We start from the raw sequence: 24,676 nt of genomic DNA, 5'->3' as shown, positions 1-24,676 counted from the left end.
CCTTGTCACAGTCTCACATTTTTCTTTATTCCCACCATAAATTAGTATGGATGATTAATCGAATTTATTTGTTGCCCACCATAACAAATAAATTTATATGTTTTGTCCCTCACGGAGGCACGCGTAGACCACTTCTATGGGTGCGACGCACGAAGGTCGCGGTGCGGTGTAATAGTGTGTTATCACTTTAAGAGCAGGATGCATTTTCTACTAGAAGGACACAGTGATATACATTTTATGACCATCTTATTCTAACAGATGAATGCCTCCCGTTCTTGTAAACTGTAAATTGTTGGTTTTTTACATTTTTTAATACCATTGCAAGTTGCTTTTGGCTAACACTAGCTCTATGTGGAGTCCGGTTAATGCTCAACCCAGGAATGTACAGCCCAATAATTGGCGTCCACTTTTTTGGACGCGAGTTATTGGGTTGTACATTATTGCCCTGTTCAAACAGTGGCTTCATATTATTGGCACGGACCAAGCTTGTACACCCTGATAACGCTCAACCCAATAATACACGACCCAATAATACGAATCCATTTAGTGAACGCCGAATATTGGTCGCATATTATTGGCCCGTACCGATAATGCTCGACCTGGGATTGCTCAACCCAGGAATGTACAGCCCAATAATTGGCGTCCACTTTTCGCTGCATACCACAGACTATAAATATTTGACACATAGAGTGATATTCTAGGGATGGGACGACGATTTTTAAGTTTACGATTCAATAATGTTGTCATGCGCAAAAAATAAAGCAAATACTGTACTGGTATTATGATGTATTTTAGCTGGTCAACCAAATCTTGTCAGTAAAAAAAGGCGCGAAATTCAAATTTTCTATGGGACGTTATCCCTTCGCGCCTACATTTTTCAAATTTGCCGCCTTTTCTACTGTCAAGATCTGGTTGACCAAGTACATAAATTATAATTTGTCAAAGGACTGTCTCATTTCAAACATAGAGAGAATCATACTGTCTTTGTCTTACACTAGTACTAGCACCCAAAAGAAAAGGATGAGTATAGTTTATAGGATGAGTATTTTTTTGTGGTAACACACTATCGCACCGCCCGCGACCTTGGTGCGTGGCACCCATAAGTGAGAGCGAGAAAGAGATATCTGTCTCTCGCTCTTATTTATGGGTGCGACGCACCAAGGTCGCGTTGCGGTGCGGTGCGATAGTGTGTTATCACTTTTATATACTTATTTCTTTGTCATAAGCCCCCTCCACACTCATGCGCGAATCGAGGCGCGAAGCCGCGAACGCGAGTGCGGAGTCGATTTCGCAGAGTGAGGAGGGGGCCTAAGGTGGAAGTTGGTGGAAGGATATTATGGTCTTGTTACGGAGCTCCTGGATGTGGTGGTGCAATTTAGGAGGATGTCGTCGGCGTATTGCATGATTGTGGTTGCCATTTTGGTTGTTTTAAGCCCCCTCCAGACAATGTGCGTGAATCGCGGCGGGAAAACGCGAACGGGAGTGTGGATGGGGCTTTAGAGGCGGTCCAGATTTTAAGGCCCCAGTACACAATGGGCCATCGCCGGCCACTCCAAGGGACGCAGCCATGCGGTAGAATGAGATAGCAATATCACTTGCTCCCTCTAACGCATAAATGCGTCCCTTGGAGTGGCCGGCGATGGCCCATTGTGTACTGGGGCCATAGCAGGTAGCATCCTATAGAAGTGGTCTACGCGTGCCTCCGTGAGGGACAAAACATACGCAATGCGACGCTATGATTGGTCGAATTTATTCGTTGCTTACCATAATCCAAACTAAATTATGGTGGGGAATAAAAAAAAATGTGAGACTGTGACAAGGACAAACAATAATAGCGCTTTCGCTGCTACTCCTACTGAAAGTTACATAAGACTATCCCGTTCTGTCAGTTATCCCTACCATTCTTGCCCAATCTTGTTTAATACTAGATTCATGACTGGGGCCTTTACATTATTGGTCCCAGCACTGAGCCCAAGTCGTAACACACTACCGCACCGCACCGATTTTTGCGCGCCCATAAGTGAGACCGAGAAACATATATTTCTTTCTCGCTCTCACATATTGTTGCGGCGGCGGCGCAACGTGGCCTTGGTGCGGTGCGGTAGTGTGTTATGGCTATTATGTTTTCCGGCAAAGATTTCAAGGATATGATAGCCTGGCCACACAAGCACGGAATTTTCATTCGGTTTCCGTACGGAATATCAGGTGGGAACGGGACGTCCCTCTACAAATGCATAGCGCTGTCTCGCTTGCACATGTAAATTCCGTGGGTGTGCGGCCAAGCTATAGCCCCCTCCAGACTCCAGAGTATGGAGGTGGCTTAGCAAAAGAAGTAAGCCCCCATTCGCACGGCAGCTTTTTCAACGCGCGTTAAAAAAGCGTTTGAATGACACAAATGGATACATGTGTATTTATTGACACGACAGCGGTGGCGCTTTTTATCAAGCGTTATTGGATTTTAAACTTTATGCCTTGGTTGTTAAATCGAATTTAGAGTGCGGACAGATTCAAGCGCTTTTTTAACGCGCGTTGAAAAAGCTGCCGTGCGAATGGGGGCTAAGGCCCCATACTCACGAGCGCTTTTACAACGCGCGTTAAAAAAGCGTTTTAATGACACAAATGGATACATGTCTATGAAGGATATGGTCTTGTTTCGGAGCTCCTGGATGTGGTGGTGCAATTTAGGAGGATATCGTCGGCGTATGCATGAATGTGGTTCCCATTTTGGTTGTTTTAAGCCCCATCCAGACTATGTGCGTGAATCGCGATGCGAAGCCACGAACGCGAGTGTCGAGGGGGCTTTAGAGGCGGTCCATGATTAGGTACATTCAGGTACATTACATTATTGGTCCCAGCTAGGTTGCCAGATCGAAAGGCGCTATTATCGAGAAAAAATATAATTTTTTCGGGATTTGAGACTTAAGCCGGGAAAAAGAAAACATTCAAATTAAAGTACCTAATTGTATTAAAAACAACGATATTTTACATTATTGGCACTACGTAAACTGCTCTGCCCATAGACGTTTTTATAACGCTGACGCGCTCGACACGGGTCGCTCGCTCGCTCGACGACAGTTCGGAACTTGAAATTATTGTTTTATAACGTGCAGCTATTTTTCGGGACATTAATTTCCACTTTGTCGGGAATCGGGAACACATTCTAAAAATCGGGAGAATCCCGCCAAATCCCGACCATCGGGCAACCCTAGTGTGAAGAAACCTGCATACATCTGCGAAGAAATTCAAAGGTGTATGTGAAGTCCCCAATCCGCATGGGGCTAGCGTGGGGCCTACAGCCCAAGCCCTCTCGCGTATGAGAGGATGCCCGCTGTTACCCGTGGGACGTCACATTTTTATTAATCAAATACACTCGTACCGACGGTAAACGGCCTGATGGCCTGACTTTGGTACCATGGGAAAGGGGGCGGTGTTTGGTATGGGACGCTACGTGCGTCAGTACCTTCGCCGCCTCCCATGTCAGCCGTACCTCACGCGTGGCCGGAGCGGCAGCGGAAACACAAGCGGATGTGAAGCGTCGAAAATATGATCCTCTCTCCCCTGCCTACATAATCGTCCCTTTCGCAGTTGAAACGGCGGGTAGCTGGGGGAGCCGATGCGGAGCGCTTCACACGCGACTTCGGACATCGACTCAGACAGAAAGGGGAAGGCCCCGAGTCGTTCTCGTTCCTCGTGCAAAGGTCCGTGGTAGGGTTGCCAGATGGTCGGGATTTGGCGGGATTCTCCCGATTTTTAGCATGTGTTCCCGATTCCCGACAAAGTGGAAATTAATGTCCCGAAAAATAGCTGCACGTTATAAAACAATAATTTCAAATTCCGAACTGTCGTCGAGCGAGCGAGCGACCCGTGTCGAGCGCATCAGCGTTATAAAAACGTCTATGGGCAGAGCAGTTTACGTAGTGCCAGCCAATAATGTAAAATATCGTTGTTTTTAATACAATTAGGTACTTTAATTTGAATGTTTTCTTTTTCCCGACTTAAGTCTCAAAATCCCGATTTTTTTTATTTTTTCCCGATAATAGCGCCTTTCGATCTGGTAACCCTAGTCCGTGGTGATCCATCCAGCGTGGTAATGCTGCGAGCATCATGGGCACCTTTGCACCAGGAAGGACTTGAAGCGTTTTGTCTTTTTTTTTAATTTATAATTTTTATTTTTATTTGTAATTTTAGATCTTGTAACTATAATTTGAACAACTTCCCAGTATCTGATTCAGTTGAAATTTGGAGTACTATTGTAATTCCGGTGCCAATGCAATAATATGCTAGCAGGGTGGTGATCTGATGATGCAGTCCGTAGCAGGGATGTTGCGAACATCCGCATCCGCATCCGCAACCGCGGAACTTCCGCATTATTTTCGACATCCGCATCTGCATCCGCATCTGCATAAAATCGATGCGGAGCTTATGCGGATGCGGATGTCGAACAAGTTGGTACAGGAACGTCTTAGCGGCGGCGTAAGTGCTGGGTAATTTCGTCATTACCTATAACGAAATCGTCTAGATCCAGAAAAGTCGGCCAAGTTACTGTTTATTAAATATAACGCACCTATATTCTTGCTCAAATAGTAAACGTTTCGTTTTTCTTTAAATAAAAAAATACTAAAAATTTAATATTTGACGTTTTCTAAGTACCTAATCTTGACATCCGCATCCGCATCCGCATCCGCGGATGTGAGCCTTTAAATATCCGCATCCGCATCCATCATAATCATCATCATCATCCTGGCGTCAATCCCAGCTGTGCCCCCGCGCGGGGCGCGAGGACCCGGGGTCCGCCTTCCGACTCCTTCGTGTCCACTTTACCCGATCTTCGGCGTCCCTGGTGGTGAGTCCGTTGGCACGCATGTCCTCCTTAACGACATCAAGCCATCGCTTCCTGGGCCGGCCTTTTCTTCCCGTATCCGCATCCGCATCCGCGGATGTCAAAATATCTACATCCGCAACATGCCTGGTCCGTAGGCAGCCAAAGGAACTCCTCGATGGAAAAACACAAACACAACGAGTTAGGCTCATTAGAAAGGTCTCAAGCAAGAAGTACTCGCTAGATAGACATGCAAATAAGAATAAGTACAGTCAGAAATAAAAGTGTGTCACGATTTTTGAAGTGAAAACTTCTTTAGCGGCGCTGGACACTTTTTGAGCTGGGGAAAAAATGATAAACTCGAGACAGCGTAAGGCGATCACGTGACCGTAAGATTTAGATGGCCACATTTAGATGGCATTTAAATCAATAAAGAAAAACTCAATGACATTACATGGAAAAGGTTCTAATCTTGTACGGGCTGAAATACGAGTATCTGACAGTTACATTCTAACTTTATATCACTCAAATATGTCGCAGAATGGCCTGGATCATCAGATTATTGTCTATTTGTGGGCATCCTAATGACTAATTAGTCCTAGGGTTCCTCGAGATAGTAAAACAGTCTAGATTCAACTGAGACAGACTATAATTGCACGAAAGTCAATAAACAACATACAACATCCTTGTATTGCCAAATCTCTAATCAGAATCACTAATTAGGTAATCACAATTAATAATCGGAGATCAATGCGTCTACACGTGTCAAGGGTCGATAGGAACTGTCCGGCGCAGCACTTGAGATTAGGTGACGTTATCAGGCTTGACCCGTGGTTTGTGCACTGGGTTCCCGACATCAATAAAGCTAGGTACATCTCGATGAAATCGCTAATAAAATGAACTCTAGTACTGGTGAATAAAACTCAAAATATCATGACCAAATATATTTAGATGCGAGGTCTGCAAGGTAACTTTACAATTTCTATTCGAATTTTAAACAATTAACGCTACAAATTTGTATTTCGAATTTTAAACAAGCTCACTGACCAGCAATTTCGGAACTAAAGTTTTTCAATAGAAAGGAGGATGCAGGATGGGTCAATTATACATAGTGCTGCAGACATTTTGGACTAGTCATTGAGTTTTCACTTCTGTCGGCACTCCCGGAGTGCAACCCGTTGTTGGTTTTTTTTTTGGCATTAATTGTGTTAAAAGTGCACTGAGTGACGCCTTCTGTTATTGAAAATCACAACCCTTTTTAGTTACAAAGCTATTCACAATTGTTTAAGCAAATGTTAAGTTAATGTAGCGTGGAATGCGCTTTGTTTGTTTCTCCCTCTAATGCTGTAGGTATCCATTTTAATGTGTTTATATACTTAGCCATAAGAATCACTGGACACGTAGGTACTCGGTCTTTCTTCTCTGTCTAACCATTAACGACAAACGTGATGTGAACTTTAAACTAAAGCGCTCTTATAACCCGCATGGTTCGTTTGTAAACAATTTAATCTGAAAAAGGCGATGTTATAGCTATATAAAATTACTGTTTACAAGCGGGTAAATGTGTCCATGCATATCAAGTTATATGGAACATCATGGTATAATGTAATTTGTGCCCAATTTTAAAGAGTTAATTATAGGTACCGTAAAACGGGGTGAATAGACACAATTTTCAACTTCAAGGACGATTTTCACCAAGAATCCAAATGATAAAAGTAATAATTTTGACATCATGATTTGAGTCTTGCTTAGTTCTTCAATTCTGTATACTTATTTTTAATTTCAACCCCCTGATTTTAGAGAAAATGAAGAAAAACTACCCGATTTCGACGTATCGTAAAACGGGGTCGATAGACACGTCATATGGGGTGATTAGAAAAAACAGTCACGGCTGTCACAAACTTCAAATAGGTTTTTATTAGGATAAAAGTAAATAAATAAACTGACTTTCACTAAATCACTTTTTTATAAATCAACTATAATTAAACTAGTCACATACTCATAAAACGTATGAGAATTGTATATAAAAAATCAACTTAGCTTACACTAGAAGCATATTCTTTAAGAACCTACCTATTATTTAAGGAGCAGTCATAAATATTCATATCACAATACATAAAATCACAATGAATAACTATGATAAAAACGTGTTCAAACTCAAAACTCATATTTAATACCAAAATATATGAAACATTGCTAAATTTTATACTTTATAGTATTGTATAATTTAAAAATTTGAGAAAATACGTTTTGACAACCCTAGCATAAATATTTCCATTCACCCCTATTCGTTATTCTTCACCCCTCAGTCGTGTCTTTTCACCCCATATGACGTGTCTGTTGACCCCATATGGCGTGTCTCCTCACCCTGTTGTCGTGTCTATTCACCCCGTTGGGATGTAAAAACGGTTATGATTTGTTTTTTGGACATTTATCTTTAATTAATAAGGAAAATCGGCATTATCTTTTATTATTTAAACACTAGAAGAACTGGTTTACTTAATACATTATAAATAACACAATAACTAACCTGTATTTCACTGCTACGTCAAAGATCAGATAGGCAATATATCTTACTTTCACAAGGCCTCACTTCAAACTAAAATATTTATTACTTGTGATCATCTTCATGCTTGATTCGTGTTACCAGATTAAATATTGAATATTCTACTATAATTGTATCTCAAAAGAATTGGGGATGGTAGTCTACTTTTTAAAATATAACAATGTAAAGGAAAGTACCGAGTTTTTCTCTATTCACCCCGCGATTTCTGGTGACCCCGTTTTACGGTAGGTAACGTTGACATTTAAATTGAGATCTCTGCCGAATTTCTTCATCATTTATAGGTAAACTAATTATTTTAAACGTTCCAAAATTGATTAACTACTTATCATACTTGTGCCGGAAGTTTGAATCGTTTTACTTTCTTGTATGCTCAGTGTAGGTATAGTTTGTAGCTTTCTAGTAGAGCCCGAAGGCTTATCCTATTGTCTATTGTTCAGTAAAACCGCACTTGCTACTTACCTGCAAAAAAGGGTCTTTTTTATTCTAATTTGCACCTGAGCGCAGGCTAGTCCAACGCTCAAAAAACCAGTGTAGGTGCGCTCTCCGATAACGCGCCTTTGTTACGCATCTCAATGACACATTTTAGACTGGTTCTGTAACGTTCGACTCGCCGGCACTCAGTAACCGAAGTACTGACCACACACATCGGTACAAAATATTTATCCATTAGTTCATTTTGAATCTTATTGCAATTTCCATAGGAGTTGTAATTCAATTACCTGGGTAAAGTGAACGAGCGATTTTTTATGCAGGTGGTTGTGGCACGTGGCACGAGCGGTTTTACTAACAATAGACAATAGGATTAGCCGTCGGGGTCTATTAGAAAGCTACAAACTATACTCGTAGATTTCCATAGTTGCCCGCGTCCGTCATTTTACCTGAGAGGGGATAACTTTTTTCAATAACTCAAAAATGGGTCAACTATGTATGTTCAAAATACCTAGTTTTTTTCGTATTATGGGGAGGGGGATGGGGGCATAATTTCGGTCTTTCGGAGCGATTATTTCTGAAAGTGTGTTTTTAGGGTTCCGTATCCAAAGGGTAAAAACGGGACCCTATTACTAAGACTCCGCTGTCCGTCCGTCCGTCCGTCCCTCCGTCCGTCCGTCCATCCCTCCGTCCGTCCGTCTGTCACCAGGCTGTATCTCACGAACCGTGATAGCTAGACAGTTGAAATTTTCACAGATGATGTATTTCTGTTGCCGCTATAACAACAAATACTAAAAACAGAATAAAATAAAGATTTAAGTGGGGCTCCCATACAATAAACGTGTTTTTGACCGAAGTTAAGCAACGTCGGGCGGGGTCAGTACTTGGATGGGTGACCGTTTTTTTGCTTGTTTTGCTCTATTTTTTGTTGATGGTGCGGAACCCTCCGTGCGCGAGTCCGACTCGCACTTGGCCGGTTTTTTATGTATTTTTACAATGGACACCGCGATTTTTAGGGTTCCGTAGCCAAATGGCAAAAAACGGAACCCTTATAGATTCGTCATGTCTGTCTGTCTGTCCGTCTGTCTGTCCGTCTGTCTGTCCGTCCGTATGTCACAGCCACTTTTCTCCGAAACTATAAGAACGTATACTGTTGAAACTTGGTAAGTAGATGTATTCTGTGAACCGCATTAAGATTTTCACACAAAAATAGAAAAAAAACAATTAATTTTTGGGGTTCCCCATACTTCGAACTGAAACTCAATTTTTTTTTTCATCAAACCCATACGTGTGGGGTATCTATGGATAGGTCTTCAAAAATGATATTGAGGTTCCTAATATCATTTTTTTCTAAACTGAATAGTTTGCGCGAGAGACACTTCCAAAGTGGTAAAATGTGTCCCCCCCCCCCTAACTTCTAAAATAAGAGAATGATAAAACTAAAAAAAAAATATATAATGTACATTACCATGTAAACTTCCACCGAAAATTGGTTTGAACGAGATCTAGCAAGTTGTTTTTTTTAATACGTCATAAATCGCCTAAATACGGAACCCTTCATGGGCGAGTCCGACTCGCACTTGGCCGCTTTTTTTATATCAGTTTGTCGGCATGATTGATACTGACATGCAAAATTTCAGATTTCAGATCACTGTGCTAAACCGTGAATAGAAATAAACAGAGGGCCTACCGCGAATCACGTTCGACGTGTTGCCTCCCTGTCACACTTACGTACGAATTTACAAGTGTGACAGGGAGGCAACACGTCGCACGTGGTTCGCGGTAGGCCCTCTGTATCAAAGCATTAAGACCTATAACAAAGCGGGCAGCCAACCGCTCACGGCCGGCGCTACCAGACAATCGAGTTTTGCTTCTCACAATCACGAGACAGGTTAGCATGGACGAGAATAGTTAAATACGAAAAAAGTAGAATGCGAATCCTGACAAACGGGAGGATTAAAATCCGAAATTATTTTTCGCCAGTAAGTATCTGATCCCAATTGATGATTCCTTCTACATCGAGTGGTTTGGAAATCCAAGGAAAAATTGAACTTCCAAGGTTCACAAAATTTATGCACACCTCCTGGAATTGAGCAAACTCTGATTACACGCATTTATTTTAGGACCAAATGAAGGTATTAAAACGATTTCCAGCTTGTTGAGAATTAATTCCTCAAAATGCTGTTTTAGGTAGGAACACAAATAAACCGTATACCTACTCAGGTATAAATCTATTTGTATTAAGTACCTAATATTTTAGTTTTTTTTTCACTTGCGGAAGCGCCCCCCTGGGCAGCATGAACGCCCCCCAATCGCTTCCGCGGCCCTTACCGCCCCCCTGAAACTCTTCAGCGTCCACTGGGGGGCGGTATTGACCACTTTGGGAAACTATGGACTAAGTCAATATTGAGGTAATCAATTTAACTTTCAGGCCTCCATTTTGATGATATATTATTTTGTGAACGAATACAATACAATTACCTACAAACAAACAAATCATCAAAAACATTACATGTAAAAAGGTGCAAGTCTCGCAACGCTTCTACTACAAAAAAGTTTAAGATGTAATGTGAAACCAAGTCGGTTATTTTAATCAGTGCCAGGGGGTGTAAAAACCGTATCAATAAGATATCTTTAATTTGTAATACGTATAATGACTTGGCCATCGCACGGCTGCATAATGACATAAGGATCATCGTCACCTATTAAAAATCATTCTAATTGCAGTTTGAGCATTACACATATTTAGTGTACGGTACGGTGAGTATACGGTACGAGTAAAGCATTATGTGCGATTGCCAAGTCATTCTATGTATTACAAATTAAAGATATCTTATTGATACGGTTTTAACACCCCCTGGCACTGATTAAAATAACCGACTTGGTTTCACATTTTACATCTTAAACTTTTTTGTAGTATAGAAGCGTTGCGAGACTTGCACCTTTTTACATGTAATGTTTTTATGAGATCTCATCTCTTTTTGTAGGCAGTCCTTCTTTTCGGGTACTCATACCCATACTATGTATACACATATCATAACTAAACACATCTTCATTCATACTCACATCGTACATCGTAGTGTACCTTTACTTTACCTACTATTTGTAGGAACTGCAACAGTAATTTTGTAATAGCATATATTTATATGGGATTACAAACTTACTTATGCAGTTCTTAGATCTTTAGAACGTGACTGATATGGCCATATTTTTAGGTTTTCTATGGCTTGATAAGCTGAAAACTACTTATGTTTAAAATGTGAAGCTTGTGGGTATGCTAGAAGTACCTTAGAATTATGATGATCGTGAGTGAGTGAATCAGTGTCGAAATTAAGGAACACATACAATAATTCTTAAACTACAAATTCAAATTGAATGTTTTTGAGAATATATCTTAAGCATGTTAAGCCCTATAGATTACTGAAAATTCAGGGTTCTAGCTTCAGCCATTCAGCCAGCACAAAATTACAGGACGTCGAAAATGGCCTGAAATCCTGAATCGCTTCGAGAAAAGGATGGTACGGCCGTGCCTCTTTGTTTTGCTCGACTTGGCGGGGGCACTGCCGTGCCCCCAGATAACATTTAATTTAGAGAAAATTATTTTTTGTTAATATAAAATATTTTTTCACCTTTTCCAACTGTTAAACAGTATGCAATAGTTATAGTAGAAACTTTTTATCGCTGGAAACCAATCTTGGATCTATATCTAATAAATCCCTAAAGTCTTTTCTCCTATCGATGCATTCCCTAATATTGTTTGTCATAATGATCAGTTGTCCTTACACTAAAAACCCTAATTTTGGTTATCCTAATATTGATTACTTATCTGAACGTTATTATGCATATTTTCTTTATTGCGAGGGTCGCAGTTGAACCCTAACCTAACCCACTTTTGTGGCAGCAAGTTCTAAAACCTAACCATTTTTCAGAACCTTACATTATAGAAAATAATCGTTATGACAATTGATCGTTATGGCATGTGCCCATTAGGACAAACCAGTTAGGGCAAGTGACTTTAGGACAAACGTTGTTAGGGATTCAGAATGACACCCCCAATCTTTACAGTATTTAAAAAAAGGTTTAAATTATAATAGCACAACATAACAGATTAGGATTGTCTGCCTCCGGCTTGCCTTAGCCGGCTGTCCAGAGTGGAGTCGTGAAATCTACGTTCTCGAGGGTAGATGTGAAAACATAAGTGGCAAGTTAGCTACAGGTATGTTTAAAGTCCAGTGACACCTCTCTAGTTCTCTACCCTCAGCCCTCGCACCGATGTTGCGCTTGAGTCAACTTAGATGTAGCTTAATGTGGGGGCTCACCTTGTACGTGGGGGCGAGTCACCATCTGCCCGAAATAAAATTGTATTACCTATACCATTTTATTAGGCAGGCGTCTGGTTTACAATGCCATAGCATAGCGGTAGCCCAGTAGGCCCAGTAAGTCCATGGCTTTGACTCAATAGCCTAGCCTAGTCCATTTTAGATTCCATCAACTCTCAATTAGTCTTTATTAGAGATGCCCCGAATAATGGTTTTGGCCGAATACCGAATATTCGGCCACTCTCTCGGCCGAATACCGAATATTCGGCGACCGAATATTCGGCATGAGATGCGAACATTGTGAGTCACAATATTATGAAAACTGTTCGCCAACAAAGCACAACGTTTCGTTCTAAGATATATTTTTTGTAAAACAGGACTAATGAATGTAGGGTTAGAATCAATGAAATCAGACCCATGATAAAAATAAAATATTTCATAATCAACAAATGCTTAAATAAAGGGTCTTCCTATTTAACAACTTTCCAATAATACTTTTTAAATATTAAATACTTATACATAAATTTGGTATTTTTTTGTGTAATTTTTCTTTTTAGTTAGAGGCAAGAGATATTCGGTATTCGGCCGAATAGTAGACAACATTTGGCCGAATACCGAATATTCGGCAAAAAGGCCGAATACCGAATAGTTGCCGAATATTCGTGGCGTCTCAGTCTTTATACACCTTGGCGGGTGCTGCTTCCACGTGCGTCCCATGATGGGCAAGGGCAGCATCCACTCGGTGTAGCCCCTACAGGCATTAAAATGTCAAAAGGCAATATATTGTCTTCGGCTCGGCAAACGCCTCCCACAGGTCCGGAACATCATTGTTTCGTGATAGGAAAGACATATTAATATGAATACTAGAGATGCCCCGAATAGTGGTTTTGGCCGAATACCGAATATTCGGCATGACACAAATATTTTTTAATCAACAAATGCTCAAAAAAGGGTCTTCGTATTTAACAACTTTCCAAGAACACATTCTAAATATACCTTACCTACATAGTTTTTGATTATTTTTATTGTGCAATTTTTCTTTTTAAGTAGGTGCAACAGATATTCGGTATTCGGCCGAATAGTAGGCAACATTCGGTCGAATACCGAATATTCGGCAAAGTGGCCGAATAGGCCGAATGCCGAATAGTTGCCGAATATTCGTGGCATCAAACTTGCCACTTACCCATTTAACAACACAATACATTAAATAACTAAGCTAACATAAGCTTTAAAGTTTAAAGAATAGTGGCATACGACCACGGCTATCCTCTGAATATCTATAATTTAAAGATAATAAATATAAAATATTTTCTAAATGCGATTTCGAGATGATTTTTTTTCTTGTTTCATACTTTTAAGAGCGCAATTTTTCAGTACCGTAAAACACCCTATTTTCGCCTACTTTTTGACATATTTTTGAAGTTTCCTCTTAGGGTACATGTTTATTGTGTCATCACTAGTATCTAAATGGTATATATAATGATAACACCTAAATTTAATTAAAAAATAACCCAATTGTATGTATAATTATACCTAAAAAAGGAGCTCAAAGACAATAGGCGAAGTTTCATCTTTTTGCCTATTTTCGCCTACCCTATGAAACGTGACTGAACATAGGCACATTCCATTAAAATTAAGTTCTACCCTCTGTATGATTGACGTAATTTATATTGAATCGTACGCCGGTGTTATTAAGGTCCTATTACGCACATATTTTCATCATAGGCGAAAATAGGAAGACATCCAGCGTGTTTTCATACATATTACTACGATCGTTCAGGGTTGTCAAAAATCATGTTTTTAACCAACTGTCGCAATTAAAGAGGGTTTTTGGTTTTCATGTCATAAATCATATAGGTATGAGAAAAAAAAATCATTTCAAAATCAACCACAAAATGTATTTAAAGAGTAATATTAATTAAGTACTTACTTAACAAAAATCCCGCTTACGTTAGGTGAAACATAGATAAATCAAGCTGCATAATTGCATGTACTAATCAAGTGTCCATGCAATTTTGCAGCTGAGTGCAAGTTGAAACTTGGTCAGTAGACGTATTCTGTGAACCGCATTAAGATTTTCACACAAAAATAGAAAAAAAAAACAATAAATTTTGGGGGTTCCCCATACTTAAAACTGAAACTCAAAAAATTTTTTTTTCATCAAACCCATACGTGTGGGGTATCTATGGATAGGTCTTCAAAAATGATATTGAGGTTTCTAATATCATTTTTTTCTAAACTGAATAGTTTGCGCGAGAGACACTTCCAAAGTGGTAAAATGTGTCCCCCCCCCCTGTAACCTCTAAAATAAGAGAATGATAAAACTTAAAAAAATATATGATGTACATTACCATGCAAACTTCCACCGAAAATTGGTTTGAACGAGATCTAGTAAGTAGTTTTTTTTAATACGTCATAAATCCCCTAAATACGGAACCCTTCATGGGCGAGTCCCATTTGGCCGTTTTTTTTTAGATTTAGGTTAATTTTAGTTTAGCTTTATTTTAGAATAGTTTTTAGTTTGTATTTAGTTTAGTTGTAATTTTAAGTTGTTTTTATTTATTGTTTTTTTTGTCATGTTTTTGTACAGTACGTAACACATTTTGAAATACAAAAAAAAAACGCAACGAGTTCCTATTTTTTTTTCATTAAAGTGACAACCCTAGGGGTAGGCGAAATTTGGAAGGAACATGGCGTTTTGACCTCTCAGGTGACATATTACAAGATAACTTTTTAATTACGAGGGATACGTGAAAACCAATTATTTCATGCGAAAGATCATTAAATTTCGATTATAGATTGAAGTATTTTGTTGACTCACCTGTTAAACATGTGCCGCTGGAGACAGAAGTATTCACGAGCAAAAAAATCTTTGTCACACCTAACACTCTTTAAGACACTCTAAAAGTGAACAAGCTAAAGGTAGACACAAAAAAGTAACAGCAGTGTTGCCACAAATAAATTTCCCAATAGATATGGTAGTTAAATATGCCACGTTTGATACCAAATTTAGTAGAAAATGTAATATTTTTAATTTAGGCGATGTTTGGCTTGACAGGCGAGATTAGGGTGTTTTACGGTAGTCGGGTTTTAGTTTTTGAACTTATTTTTGAAGTGAAAACTTCTTTAGCGGCGCTGGGCACTTTTTGAGGTGGGGAAAAAATGATAAACTCGAGACAGCGTAAGGCGATTACGTGACCGTAAGGGGCGTAAGGCGATCACGTGACCGTAAGCCCCGTAATTTATGGTGGCCACTCATAATTTAAATGCCTTTTAAATCAATAAAGAAAAACTCAATGTTATTTGACATTGTAAGTCGGGTGACAATGCAATATTATGGTACCATCGAGCTGATCTGATGATGGAGACAGGAGGTGGCCATAGGAACTCTGTGATGAAACAACGCAACCTAATTGTGTTAGGGGTTTTTAGAATTGTCTCGATGAGTATTAGTTGTCTGTCGTAAGAAAAGTACAGTCAGCGATAAAAGCTTGTACCAAAAATGAAATTTTTGCCAAAAACTTATTTATTTTAGTATGAGGGCACCTTCGGTGCCCGGCATTGCAGTGCGACACGTACGTCGGGCTATGCCCGACGCATTTAGTATGAGGTGCCTGGTATTGTCGTTCGCCACCACGTCGAACTACGCCCGACGCATTAGTATGAAGGGCACCTTCGGTGCCCGGCATTGTAGTGCGCCACGGACGTCGGGCTGCGCCCGACGCATTTAGTATGAGAGCACCTTCGGTGCCCGGCATTGTAGTGCGCCACGAACGTGGGGCGACGCCCGACACATTTAGTATGAGGTCACCTTCGGTGCCCGGTATTGTAGTGCGCCACGTACATCGGGCTACGCCCGACATATTTAGATGGTAGGCATTGTAGTGCGCCACGTACGTCGAGCTACGCCCGCAGCATTTATAGAATCCTGAGCGCTAGCGGATCCGAAATTCTAGGCGCCGGATGGCAAGGGGGGCGCAAAAATGGCAAATGAGAAAAAAGTTTTAAAAGACGCGAGCGTGGCGAGGGGGGTGGAAAATAAGCTTGAAAACTTCAACGAAGGGCGCCAAAACCCGATTTCGCTCTACCCTGATCAAGGGCTCGGGCCGGCACTGGGTACATGCAAGCAAAACCGGGGGCAAAAGCTGTAGATATTGTATGTATGTACATATTTGAAATGTGCTAATTACGCTCTTTCAAATGATATATGACACGGCATCATAACCTTAAGGAATACTATCTTTCCCTACCTTAGTTTTTATTTTTATAATAATTGACACTGTTGTTTCTTTATTTAATAGGTATATATTGTAGTTTTTATGTATGTATGTATGTCTAGATGTATGTTTATGGTTGTATGTATTTAAGTATGTTTATCTTTATTAATGTTTTGTGTTGTTTGGTTATATTCAATTCGACTTTTCATATTTTTTATTTGCGCCACCTACCGTATATTCTAATTATTTTGTCTCCGATATCCAAAGGTTGTCTGGAAGAGATCGCTCTTAAGCGATAAGACCGCCTGTTGTTACCTCTATTGTCTTTGTTTATGTTATTATACATTTATTGTAAACTACGTGCATGTGAGGTGTGCAATAAAGAGTATTGTATTGTACTTCATTTAATTTTTTTGTTCCTGACTTTATGACCTCTAGAGGGCGCCATGATCAATTTAATGTGACGTTATAAGCCTATAACCAGCGGACAATCAAGACAATTCGAATGACACATGATTTGTCAAGTTATAATGCGTACTTTTGAAGTTATGAGGGAACAGATGAACATACATACATACATACCCACATACATAAAGGTCAAAATCATAACCCTCCTTTTGCTTTGCCGTAGTCGGGTAATAACATCATGAAAAAAAAAACATGTATTCATAGCATAATTTTTATTTATAAGTGTTAATAATAATAATAAATAATAAATCAGCCTTTATACGTCCCACTGTTGGGCACAGGCCTCCTCTCATGCGCGAGAGGGCTCGGGCTATAGTCCCCACGCTAGCCCAAAGCGGATTGGGGACTTCACATACACCTTTGAATTTCTTCGCAGATGTATTGCAGGTTTCCTCACGATGTTTTCCTTCACCGAAAAGCTAGTGGTAAATTGATATTTCATACATAAGTTCCGAAAAACTCATTGGTACGAGCCAGGATTTGAACCCGCGACCTCCGGATTGAAAGTCGGGCGTCATATCCACTCGGCCACCACCGTTTATAAGTGAATAACAAGTAAATTAATAAGTGCATAACCTAATATGGAACAAGTAAATTAATAAGTGCATAGCCTAAAAACAAATAAATTGATAAGTACATAGCCTAAAAACAAGTAAATTAATAAGTACATAGGCTAATAACAAGTAAATCCTAATAACAAGTATATTCTACAATATCGAGATACAATTCTATTGGCTATATTCTACAACATCATACGAATAAATTCTATTGGCTATAATATTCGATCTATGCCCATGTTTCCTGGGACGGCACATAGTTGAATATGGGGTAGCCATAGTGATAATTATAATACATTTCATTAATGCTAGTCTTACTAAAATCTACATATGTTTCTAAAAATGTATTATACCTATCGCCAATTGGCAAACACGACATTAAGTTTAGCTTATTAACTATCGGTGTATCCTTAATTTTTTCTAAATTTACTTCTAATCCTAATTGATTAGTTGTTAAGTGAGTAGTCGGTGATGTCAAGTCTGGTGAATAATCATAGACTATGGCTCTTAATTCTAATAACCACTGTTCTTTAGCATACTGTTCTAATAACTCGCGATCATTATTGTCTTTGTTTTTCACTTCACTTTTTGTTATAATGTTTTTCAAGTGGTCTTCCCACATGTCATGATTGTTGTCTTTAGTAATGCAGAATCTCTGTGTGTAATGTTTTCTCATTGCTAACTCCACCCTGGCCAATTCTGCGACGTCATCTGCTGGTGCTGGTTGGGTGATCTGCATGTAGTGTAAGCGTTCTTCTATTTGTGCCTTCAAATCCTGCAGGTCTGCGATGTACTTGGGCTCTAATTGTGGCTCTTCTAACTTGCATGTGATTGATGCGTCTTGAAGTTTTCTGAGTCTTTCTTCGTAGACACGGCGTATCAAGACTGCTCGGTCGTAGAAGTGGTACTGCCGACACGACAACTTGAGCAACTTGTAATGTTCTTCACAATATTTGAATTTCATTGACACATATTTTTTACATGGTTTGTCCCAAGTATAGGCTGAACATATCAGTCCCACAAAATTCCCAAAGTTACCATCTTTTCAAATGCCAAAAACTACCTGCAAGTCGTATCAGGTAACAGTCGTATCAGGTAACAAGTCACTGTGGGATTGATTGATGTTATCGAGGATGCCGACACGTGGCCTAAGGCCTAAGCAGGCCACACTTATGGATCAGAGACTCAGAACAGGGTTCTTGCATCTGTACTGATATGATTGAAGCTCGCCGTGGGTTATGTGATTCTTCCAGACGCCATTGGTTATTCTGGTTTCGCTCAGCAAGTAAATGGGCCACGTCTACACTTAGCCGTCTTCGTTCGAGTCACGTCCGTACTTCTGTATTCCTCGCAAAAATACATGAAAAATAAAAATTGATACAGAAATTGTAAAGCAACCTAAGCAACAAGTGTCAATACTGTCAATGTCACTGATAGATGTCACTGGAAAAACCGATTATTTTTGAGCTGTCAAGATCTCATGTCAGAACGTCACTACTAATTTTGACAGCTCCCTTAAAAAAAAGAATATCTCTGGTTTTTGGCTTCCAATTATTGGGTCGTACATTATTGGGTCGGGCTTTCTCGACCTGTACCAATAATGTTCAGCCCAATAATTGAAAGCCAAGGGACTCAAATTAGTGGACGCGAATTATGGGGTCGTACATTATTGCCCTGTGAAAATAGTGGCTTCGTATTATCGCCCCGGACCAAACTTGCGCGGACCGAGAATGCTCAACCCAGGAATGTACAGCCCAATAATCCGCGTCCATCATGGACGCCAATTATTGGGCTGTACATTCTTGGGTTGAGCATTATTTGGTTGTGTATTAGTGGCTCCCCTCTATGTGTAAACTAAACGCTCCGACTGTCACAATGACGTAAATTTGACAGTTTGACGCACGTGCATTTCGGCATGGTGTTTATGTACCAAATATCTTGGTTTTTAAATGGAATAACGCAATAAAAATTCTTAAAATGCCAGCCACAGTACAAAACGACACTCTTGTATACAAAGGAAGTAATTTCTTCCGGCAGCGGTTGCTGTTATCCACTCTAAGTGGTCGTTCCGTGAGGATAGAAGACATCCGGAGTTCACACGACGATCCTGGGTTGCGGGAGTACGAAGTGAGCTTGATACGGCTGCTGGACAAAGTGACGAACGGCACCAGGGTGGAGTTGAGTGAAACGGGCACGTCCGTGTTTTACCAGCCGGGAATTCTGATCGGAGGACAGGTCACACATAATTGTAGCACACAAAGAGGCATAGGTAAGTTTGCTGTGTATTTCATAGTATGGTTATGGTTATACTAAGTCTGTCACTGTATGATGAATTCTCATACTGTTTCTCTAAAGCCCCGTCTCCATATCGCGCGGTAAACCATCGAACATTGGCTCGCGCGGCAGCCGCGCGCAATGGATACCGGGCGCATCGAGTTGGCTCGCGCGGCAACCCGGTATCCATACGCGCGGCTGCCGCACGAGCCAATGTTCGATGGTTTGCCTTGCGATATGGAAACGGGGCTTTACCCTACATGACCTTACAGGGATTGTCCAAAGGTGTGCAGTGACAATTTGTTTGATATTATTAATTTACTTGCAGGTTACTATTTAGAAATCCTGCTAGCACTGGGCCCATTCTGCAAGGAGCCACTGAATGCTGTGCTGCAAGGAGTGACCCACCACAACCTGGATGTATCGGTAGACAAGGTGAAGGCAGCAGCGCTGCCTATATTGCTGAAGTTTATATTGGTGGATGATGGACTGGAACTGAAGGTGGTTCGGAGAGGTTAGTTGATACTTTTATAAGGGCCAATGTGCACTTTAACCCCTTTGGGAAATCTATACTGTAAGGCATAAATTGTAACATAATTTTTAATATTTTTGTTATCTTTCTTCTAGAATTTTTAGGACTATAAGACATTTTTTTTTAAATGGTGGCATTTGGTACACTCCTTGAAAAAAAAAAGAAAATAGTTATCAATGATTTTGGATCATACATTTGATGTACAAAACAAAATCATCCCAATTTCTTATAAAAATAACAAATATCTTCTAAGAGCTAAATAAGGTTGACAAATATTATCTTCTAAGACTAAGAGCTAAATAAAGGTTTTGTTTATGGAACTAGACTACTAGAGGTTATGAATTTGTACCCTAACTTATGTCAATACCCTGAATTTTGAAAATACTTCGATGAGGAACACTAGGAACAGTGTTTTTGGTTATTTTTCTTAATGCCAGCTGCCTTTGGAATCAAAACCAACTGTGTTTTCTTAATTTATAAAAGGTCTCAATGATCATGTTGGATTTGAATTTTCAGGAGCGCCACCTCTCGGCGGCGGCGAGGTGGTATTCCGCTGTCCCGTGCGGCGCGGCGTGCGCCCACTACAGTGGACCAGTTGGGGTCTTGTCAAGCGGATCCGCGGTGTCGTATACGCGCTGCGCGTTTCACCTACCATGGCCAACCGAGTGGTTGAGGCAGCTAAAGGGGTGAGTATACTTTATCAGCATGTAAATAACTATAAAAGTGGTAGCCAAAATATTAAATTGTCTTTGGCATGCCAATTATGTAGACGCCTAAAAAATATGATTGATTCTTATTGTCTGATTAGTGATTATACATAGATTCAGGGGGACATTTTGATAGTGGATTATTCTGCGCCCTAACTTTACATTGACATGTTTTGTGTCAGCTCATAAGTCAGCTCATGTGTCAGACATAAGAGTCACATTCCTGCTGAAAACAGTAAATTAACTGATTGCTTGCGAAATAGCGATTTTTATGAATAATAAAATATTTTGAGTAATTGTGTGATAATTTTTCAGGTCATGCTCAAATTCCTGCCCGATGTGTACATCAACACAGACCAGTGCCGCGGCCCCAACGCGGGCAAGAGCCCCGGCTTCGGCGTCAGCTTGGTGGCCGAGACTAATGAAAAAACTTTCTACTGTACTGAAGCAGTGAGTGTTTAGAAATAATTTAAAGCTCACGTCAATAAGTTTTCACGAAAAATTGTTTAAGTATTTAATAAGGTGCAAGGGGCATTTTCACCTGTGGGGAAATTTCAACTAATCTTCCATGTTTAACATTATTAAATAGAGTGCCGTATAGCCAGATAGGTAGCGAAAAACATATTTTTCGCTATCTGATTCTCGCACTCTAGTTAATAATGTAAAACATGGAAGCTATTTCGATTGAAATTTCCCCGCAGTCGAAATTGCCCCCTGCACCTTAATTAGTTACTTAGCATAAAAAATATCCGTTTCTTAACTAACTAGTCAGCCTAATCTATTAGCACACGATTCGCAACACACAATTTATGTGATTCATTCTGTGCATATACAAGCGTCGTAAAAAGCTAGTTTAAACTGCATAAATTTATTCTTTTGTAAATATCTTTTATGGCATTATATAATGGGAATATTTTATTTCAGAAATCGTTAGAAGCTGGCAGCGGCGAGACAACGCTACCCGAGGACTTAGGCCGCGAGTGCGCCCAGACACTGTTGGACGAGGTCTACCGCGGCGGCTGTGTGGACTCGGCCTTACAGTGGCTCGTGGCGCTGTGGATGGCGCTCGGACAGAAGGACGTCAGTGTGTGTGTGGTACGTATTTGATGGGTTTGGAGTGGAATTCTACCAGGATTGAATCGAGTAAAACATTATTTGTGCAGACAGAAATAAACGATATATATTCATTTGTTCAAGTACACTGACAAAATAGAAAACCACAGACAAAACCAAATAGTCGCCAGCTCATGACATAAGGTTTACAACCTGTTTGGTTTATAAGTTCCAACAGTATTACAGGTGAACCATATGAGGACTCTTAGCGTCTGCCACACGGGGTTCTAAATTATCCAGATAATTATAGTCTGATAATTATCCGATAAATATGGATGGTGCTATATTTATTTTCTTTGAATTCTTTGATAGTAATAAATAATGATTGGGGAGTTTTTTATATTTTAGGTTATTATCAAGTCGATAATTATTAGGCATAAAAATAACGATAATTATCAAGATAACTATAATTGATAATTATCCTTTCGAACACTGCTGCCACAACGTTACATTGTGACCTAAATTATTAGTGTAATAACGTTCGAGAAATGGGCTCCTGCTATCTTGTGGCCTATTAAAAAACTATAGCCCGTTTTTGTTTCGTTCACTTAACATCCTATACTTATGTATATCATTAAAAATGTTGATGCAAGCGTAAATAAGTCCACCGACAAGCAGTTTTGTAAAAAAAAAAGAATAAAATTATTTACTATGTGGACTGATGATGTATTTTATAACATGTTTCACTGTTTCTGAATTTAATAGTATTTTATGCAACCATTGTTTAAGAGCGGTCAAAAAAGGCGAGTGGCGTGAGTAACAATTTGAGGCGAAGCCGAAAATTGTTAATAAAGACGCCACGAGTATTTTTTGACTCGGTTAAACAACGTTGCATACAATACTTTTTCTACGACCAAGCACTTACTTTGAAATAAAATTGTAAATTTAACAAATATTTTTAATTTAAGAAGTAGCAAAAATGGAGGGTACGGGTGGGAAAAGAATGAATGAATGAATGAAATTAAAAAAAAAGCATGTCTATGGTTCACTTATTTGTCAGAAATGACATTTAAAATAAGGTTGGCAACACTGTATTTCATTCAATATTTTTTAAGTGGTCATTACACGAAGTATCGTAAAATCGCCAAAAAGATACTGCGTGTAAGCACAAATTCTTTTTTGGGGAATAGACTAAAGACTTGTCTTGACAACTATAAGGTAGGGTTTTAAAGGTGTGTGCACGACCCTTTAAATGACAAATAAAAGTACGGGAGTAGAAAAAATAATTAACACTCTTTCCCAGGTGGGCCCCCTCTCCGAGTACACCATCACCTTCCTCCAACACCTGAAAGAGTTCTTCGGCGTCATGTTCAAACTAGAAGTGTTACGAGCCGATGATGATGATGACAGCGATGACGACACGTCGACGGCGCAGCGCGTTAAGATGACGTGTGTCGGCATCGGTTATGTTAATATTAGTAAGAGGACGTTGTAGTGTTAATAAATAGTCATTATTACATTATTATATCATAGTTTTTTTTTTTCAAAAATACCTTTATTACATTTTAATTCCCCGTGTGCTTTGGTAATTACAGAAGTTCATTTTTATTCTAACGCAAAACAGTTGATTCTAATACTCAGGACAGGAAGTTAGTTAAGACTATACAGAAAGTAATACTAGCAATATTAGTATTGCTAAACAGGGTGGTTAAACACGTTGATTGTAGCTATGCTTTGACAGCTGAAGTAGATAGTGCTGTAAGGCACCATACGTATTATGGTAATAACTGGGTTGCTAATCATTAAAGGGTATAAAACTTATGAAGACGATAAGTAAATTGTCTAATTGTCGTGCACATTCAGTATTGCGTTACATAACAATAAGTATATATTTGTCAGTTTCTGTTTTCACATCAGCTTATGGCGTTCAAAAGGTTATTGAGGAAGATAAGATAAGATATATTTATTTATAAAATTGTAAAAAAATTACACAGGTAATTGTAATTAGGAAGAAATGAAACATTACATTTCTTTTTATATTTTATTATCTTAAACAGTAACTTTACAAAAATATCTTACGGCTACGATTGTAAAAATAATTAAGGCACATTTTGAAAACTTCATTTATATATCGTCTGTAGTAATTATTGCGGGTACAGTCAGCAGCAGAAGTTGCTAAGCGGGCGAGGTGTTCAAAATTACCTGGACACGCTCTTATTCTCTTCACAATAAAGTCGCGTCAAGATCATTTTGAACATCTGGCCCGCTTAGCAACTTCTGCTGCTGACTGTACAATTTTAATGATATGTGAATAATTTTACAACTAAGAATATTCTAATAAAAATATGTACCGCTTTTTAATAACAAAGTGTATATGTTTTAGAAAAAAAAACGTTACTAAGCCTCCAAAAATATGCGAGTAAAATTTTGGCAGTGATAATTTTCGCATGTGAATTAAAAATTACATGTTTGACTTAGATTACTTCTAGATAAGTTAAATATGATTTCAGTCGACGCATATACAAACTTATCACATACATTTTCGAGATACATATTAGGCCCTTAAGGTGCTAACCAGTAACTTCGTATAACCCAACCCAGATGTTGCAAGCGTGAAAAAATAATTTTGTAATAAAAAAACCCTTTAGATGTAATGTCAAATATATGCTAACCATATATTAGCGCTAAAACAATCATAAGTTGAAAATATCTCGATAATAATCTATCGACGCTTA

General features: G+C 39.4%; 1 protein-coding gene across 1 annotated transcript; it reads left to right on the top strand.

Annotated features, from left to right (window-relative positions):
- Positions 1–19,252: 19,252 nt before the first annotated feature.
- On the top strand, positions 19,253–23,442 carry LOC134653130 (probable RNA 3'-terminal phosphate cyclase-like protein). The gene is made up of 6 exons (XM_063508437.1): positions 19,253–19,644; positions 19,978–20,163; positions 20,698–20,867; positions 21,204–21,338; positions 21,813–21,983; positions 23,245–23,442. The coding sequence occupies exons 1-6, from the start codon at positions 19,353–19,355 to the stop codon at positions 23,434–23,436; spliced, it is 1,146 nt and encodes a 381-aa protein (XP_063364507.1). The 5' UTR covers positions 19,253–19,352; the 3' UTR covers positions 23,437–23,442.
- Positions 23,443–24,676: the final 1,234 nt, after the last annotated feature.

The sequence above is a fragment of the Cydia amplana genome, chromosome 12 (genome assembly GCF_948474715.1).
Source record: "Cydia amplana chromosome 12, ilCydAmpl1.1, whole genome shotgun sequence".
NCBI lineage: Eukaryota > Metazoa > Arthropoda > Insecta > Lepidoptera > Tortricidae > Cydia > Cydia amplana.
The sequence above is the reverse complement of the archived record's forward strand: the minus strand, read 5'-3'. Positions and strand labels throughout refer to the sequence as shown.